The sequence below is a fragment of the Heptranchias perlo genome, chromosome 17 (assembly GCF_035084215.1).
Source record: "Heptranchias perlo isolate sHepPer1 chromosome 17, sHepPer1.hap1, whole genome shotgun sequence".
NCBI classification, from domain to species: domain Eukaryota; kingdom Metazoa; phylum Chordata; class Chondrichthyes; order Hexanchiformes; family Hexanchidae; genus Heptranchias; species Heptranchias perlo.
The window spans coordinates 47,410,534-47,416,533 of NC_090341.1; the positions used below are offsets into that span (position 1 = coordinate 47,410,534).

General features: G+C 45.6%; 1 protein-coding gene across 1 annotated transcript in view; it reads right to left on the reverse strand.

Annotated features, from left to right (window-relative positions):
- edem1 (ER degradation enhancer, mannosidase alpha-like 1) overlaps positions 1–4,920 on the reverse strand; it is a 34,374-nt gene extending 29,454 nt beyond the window's left edge. The window contains exon 1 of the mRNA XM_067998939.1: positions 4,276–4,920. Within this exon, the coding sequence (XP_067855040.1) occupies positions 4,276–4,796 (521 nt within the window). The 5' untranslated portion in view covers positions 4,797–4,920. The remainder of the gene's footprint in view (positions 1–4,275) is intronic.
- Positions 4,921–6,000: the final 1,080 nt, after the last annotated feature.

Consider the following 6,000-nt stretch of genomic DNA (forward strand, 5'->3'; position numbering starts at 1 on the left):
AAGTGTCACACAAGGATCTGCATTGTATTCAAATTAAGGAACTGGTGTGTGTCACATAAAAAAGGTCCAGTACGTTGCATAACAGTAATAACTCACAAACTGTATAGGGACCTGAAAATTAAGTTCCCTTGTATGGAAATTATCCTGATTTAAAGGTATATGATACCATGTAAAGCTATGTTGGGAAAAATACATTTTGCAGTTTGCTTGCAGATGCTCTTTGTATGTAAATTCCACCTGTTTTTCTGGGGCGCTATTAAATTATATATTGTGCCCACCCAACTACAAGCAGGCTATTCAGAAACTGCAATGGAGTTAGATGTAACTCCTTTACAGCAGCAGATCCTCAACAATCTTGCAGAGCTTGTCACTGTAGCTGCTTGAGGGTTACTGTTTTTCAAACGTGCTCAGAAACACGCTGTGCATTATATGGTCCATAACATTGTTTGTACTCTGTAGCTAGAGATCTTCAGTTTTAAGTGGGTTTGTTAAGAAGTGATTCAGTAAATAGTGTACAGATAATGAAAAGCAAAAAACTGCAGATGCTAGAATCAAAAACAGGAAATGCTTGAAACACTATGCAAGTCAGGCAGTATCTGTGGACAGAACAAATGAGTTAACAATTCAAAATACAGGTTTGATAAAGGGTCCATACTTGAAATGTTAACTCACATTCTCTCCACAGCGGCTGCCCAACCTGCCGAGTGTTTAAAGCATTTCCTGTTTTTATCTGTTATTCACGTTGGTTAACTTTTGAGTCCACAAAGCACTAGTTGCACGCACCAACAAGGAATTCTGTGATGCTTTGTAACTTTTTCCTAATAGAACCAAAGGATCACTTCTAGGAATGAAATTCCACTCTACTAAATCCATTCTGTAGTTTGTAGATAGATTTCAATCAGTTAAACACACTAGGAATGTTAACTTGGCTTTCAAAATCATATTGATATTTCTAACTACATTTACCGATCCAGAAGCATTTGGTAAAATTATGCCAATCAGCAAAAGTTTATTCTTTTGAGCTGATGGATCTAATGGAGATGTGCTTATGGGCCAGGACAACTGTATGAAATCTTAAAACAAAATGAATTATGGTTATTTTCTCCGGTTCTGATGAAAGTTCATCAACCTGAAATGTTAACTCTTTCTCTCTCCACAGATGCTGCCTGACCTGTTAAGTGTTTCCAGCATTTTACATGCAATATACAGCACAGAAACAGGGCATTCGTCCCATCAGGTCTATGCCAGTGCTAATGCTCCATGCAAGCCTCCTCCTACCCCCTCTTCATCTAACAGCGTAACCTTTCTCCCTCATATGTTTATCGAGCAGCCCCTTAAATACATCCAAGCTACTCGCCTCAATTACTCCTTGTGGTGGCGAGTTTTTGTTTTTATAACTTATTATGGCTTTATTCAGTTAAACCCTGTACGATATGACTTTTCTATTTAATCATTTTTAAACAGCACCTTTTGGACAGGAGAGAATGACATTGTCAAGTCACGTTAAGCAATTGCTTTACTGACATCTTGGGATAAACACAACTGGAAACAGAGTTTCCACATCTTACTTGGTTTCACTAATCTTGAAAAGTAATCGTTGGAAGGTCAAATACCCCCATGAAAAACATGATCTCAAAAATGAGTGTTTGTGTGACAGATTGCAAGAAAGATTTCTCCATAGATCTGTGGGGGTTAGGGGGAAGACAGGAGTTACTTTTACAATTTATTTTTTCGAGTACAATCAAAGTTCAACAAAAGTACCAACATTTGTGTATTTTAATAATTTACAAAACACTTCAAATGTCACAAAAATGTAATTTTCTTCACAAAACTGTAATTTTGGTAGCATTATAGGATTGTGCAAAAGTTCCCATTAAGGCATAGATGTTTGGCCGTGTAGCGTGTTCTTGAATATTACTTCATTAAACAAAATGTTACATTTTCACATCAAACTGCATCACCAAACGTCATGTGTGAAATACTGTATTACTTTCTTTTTAAAATAGGAACAGTGAAAATAATTGAAAGCATGCAGGGTCAATCTTCTTGAACCTTAATCTAAGTTTGTTCCAATGAAACAGTTAATTCAAACTCCTTGTAATACAATACCAATAAAATTAAAAATTCAAGCGACAATATATGTTTTATTCTGAACATTCCTCAAAAATTCTAAGCCAGGCCATAATTGTTCAATTTATAATGCAGTGCACGACTGTACATTTATTTGATATGCAATTTTATAGATTATAATTATTATTATTATATATGGTGTTATTTTTCCAGACAACACACAGCAAAACTAAAGTTTTTCCATTTTGATTCCAACTATTTTTATATTGCTGCACGGTCAACTTGGGGATTGATCAACATAACAAATTACAGCATGTAGAACAAGGAATCCACAAAGAGACAGGGACAAGGAAGTTCAAGAGCTGCCAAGTTTAAAGCTATGATGTGGAGATGCCGGTGATGGACTGGGGTGGACAAATGTAAGGAGTCGCACAACACCAGGTTATAGTCCAACAGCTTTATTTGAAATCACAAGCTTTCAGGTGACGAAGGAGCAAAGCTCCGAAAGCTTGTGATTTCAAATAAAGCTGTTGGACTATAACCTGGTGTTGTGCGACTCCTTACATAAGTTTAAAGCTAGTTATTTCAGCTGTTCAAAACGCTGAATTCCGTCATTTTTACAATTCAGACATGTCTCAAGTTTTACCAATGAGAAAGGTTCTGTGAAGATACCATTTTTTTTATTTCAAATTTCTGCATGTAAACACTCAAAATCTTACTGAGGATTTAGCGCAGTGAAAGCACTGCAACAAATCCTTGTTCACACATCATCACCTTTACAATTGGGTCATGTCTCCTTATTTACATTATTGAAAAACTTGTAATGGGATCTCAGTTGAATGTAACCTGAGCTGGATTTCCATTTGCCTATTTCAATTCAAGCGCCAAGTATCAGATGAAGTGTTCATGCAAACAAAACTGAATGTTAGTTTTTACGCACCACAAAAGAAACTACATCAGCATTAGTGGTCTATTGAAAGTTAACTAAATACAGTTTTATTGTTGCCGATAGCACAGCTAATAGCTTGTTGGAAGTTTTCTACTGAACTACAGCTGAAGTAAGTACTTTAATACTAACCATACTAGAGAGTGCACTGCACTGCAAATTTTCAAATCGCAAACTAACAGCTTGGGTATGAACTGCTGCAAATCTGAAATAATAGCTGGATAAAGTGCTGGAAGTACATAGCAGAAATATCAGCATCCAAAAGAAGGAAACACAGGTTAACATTGGGAGTGCAGTCCTGTCACCAGAACCTTTGCCCTTTATTTTCAGATACTGTGACTTGCATGTTTCCAGTATTAATCCTGTTATTAATCCTAGTATGTGGTCATGAGATTTACTGTGTCTGGTCTTCATACCTGCAAACCTTTCCTAATGTGGACAGCACTTAACACATGAAATGCACTGAATTTAGAGCCAAAACATTCAAAAGGTTAAATAGGGTATTAAATTTGGTCTAATTATAACAGATCGCACCCCCCATCCAAGAAGGAAACAGCTCATTCAAAAGTTTCCTCCAAAGAAAAAAGGTGTACTAGACTGGCTGCAAGTTCCAATGTGGATGCGGACCAAGTCCCTCCTCACCCTACCCCGCCCCTCAACCAGCCCCCAATCCCCCTCACCCTAACCTACCCCCCCACCCCCCTCACCCTAACCTACCCCCCCACCCCCCTCACCCTAACCTACCCCCCCACGCCCCTCACCCTAACCTACCCCCCCACCCCCCTCACCCTAACCTACCCCCCCACCCCCCTCACCCTAACCTACCCCCCCACGCCCCTCACCCTAACCTACCCCCCCACACACCCACCCCTACCCCCCCACGCCCCTCACCCTACCCCCCCCACGCCCCTCACCCTACCCCCTCCGACGCCCCTCACCCTACCCCCTCCCACGCCCCTCACCCTACCCCCTCCCACGCCCCTCACCCTACCCCCTCCCACGCCCCTCACCCTACCCCCTCCCACGCCCCTCACCCTACCCCCTCCCACGCCCCTCACCCTACCCCCTCCCACGCCCCTCACCCTACCCCCTCCCACGCCCCTCACCCTAACCTACCCCCCCACGCCCCTCACCCTAACCTACCCCCTCTACCCCACCCTAACACCCCCCTCACCCTAACCTACCCCCTCTACCCCACCCTAACACCCCCCTCACCCTACCCTACCCCCCCTTCACCCCACCCTTCTCACTTCACTCACGGGTTGTCCCGGTCCGGTCCGCGGCCCCGGCAGTCGATTGGGTTGAGCTCGTCCTGCGGGAAAGCATGTTTCATGTAGTTCTCGTAGCCGAAGTAGAACATCCGCAGGGCGGCCTCCTTCATGCGGCGGCGCTGCGGCTCGGGGAAGGTGCTGTACTTGCGGCTGTACTCGCCGAAACTGTCCAAGAAATTGTACCCGGGGCCGGCTGGGGTAGAGGCCAGGGGTGGCCGCCTCCTACACACCATCGAGTCCTCTCTCCTCAGCGGGCCGCCGCCTGCGGCTTGTCGCCTCATCCAGGTCTGGTCGAACCACGACGGTTTCTTGGCGGTGGCGGCGGTCGGGGACGGGGATTGGGCCTGGGCCTGGGCCTCGGCGTGCCGGACCACACTGAGGCCGAGGCGAAAGGGCACGAAGTTCTGGTAGAAACCCAGGCTGGGTCCGAAGCCGAAGAGGAGCCAGAGCGTCAGGTGGAGGCCCAGCCGGAGCAGCAGGAGGCCCAGCACTATCGAGCGCCATTGCATTATCAGTTCGACGGGACCGTCCGCTGCCACATCGCTTAACTAAACTGATCCGTGGGTCAGAAAAGGAGCGGCCGAACCCGAACCCGAGCCGAGCCGAACCCCCGGACCCGACACCGACACCCGCCCCTCGGCCGCACTCACCGCCCCGCTCCCCAGCCTCGCCGATTGGGCAGGATCTTGACGTTCTGGCCGTTGATTGGTCCGTTATGCTGTCAATCTAACTAGCCTCCCGCCCCTTCGCTCAACTTAAGCCGGAACTTCTGACCAATAGGAAGCGGCGCAAGGTGAAGGGGCGGGGCCTGACCAGGTTTACGTCACCGCGCCTGCACCTTTTAAAATGGTGCATTGGGGGACATGGTGAACACCCCACCCTTGTCCCACTCCTCACAGGCCTACTGGGTGCCCCATCCCCCACTGCCTCCTGTTTCTAACCCTTAATCCTAAAACTAACCACATTTTTCAACCACCTGTGCTTAAAACTTGAGAATACATCTATCTACCTTAAGTGATTGTAAACAATTTTACAACACCAAGTTATAGTCCAGCAATTTTATTTTAAATTCACAAGCTTTCGGAGATTTTCTCCTTCCTCAGGCAAATGTTTCAAGATCTCCTTGAAGCCTACGCATTTATACATATTGAACAATAATACATGGTGTTTACAGACTGCCCCTGCAACTGCCCGTTGCCAAGGCAATCACCGTGTTCAGACAGAGAGGTGTTACCTGCAGAACCTCCGAATACACATTCAATAAAAAAACAAACAGGGAAAAAAAACAGAGAAAAAAAAACACAGAGAGAGGCAGAAACATCCGGAAGGCAGAGAGAGCCAGCAAATGACCCATTATATTAAAAACAGATAACATTTGTTCGCTGGTGGGGTAACGTGTAGCGTGACATGAACCCAAGATCCCGGTTGAGGCCGTCCTCATGGGTGCGGAACTTGGCTATCAATTTCTGCTCGACGATTTTGCGTTGTCGTGTGTCTCGAAGGCCGCCTTGGAGTACGCTTACCCGAAGGTCGGTGGATGAATGTCCATGACTGCTGAAGTGTTCCCCGACTGGGAGGGAACCCTCCTGTTTGGCGATTGTTGCGCGGTGTCCGTTCATCCGTTGTCGCAGCGTCTGCATGGTCTCGCCAATGTACCATGCTCTGGGGCATCCTTTCCTGCAACGTATGAGGTAGACAACGTTGGCTGAGTCA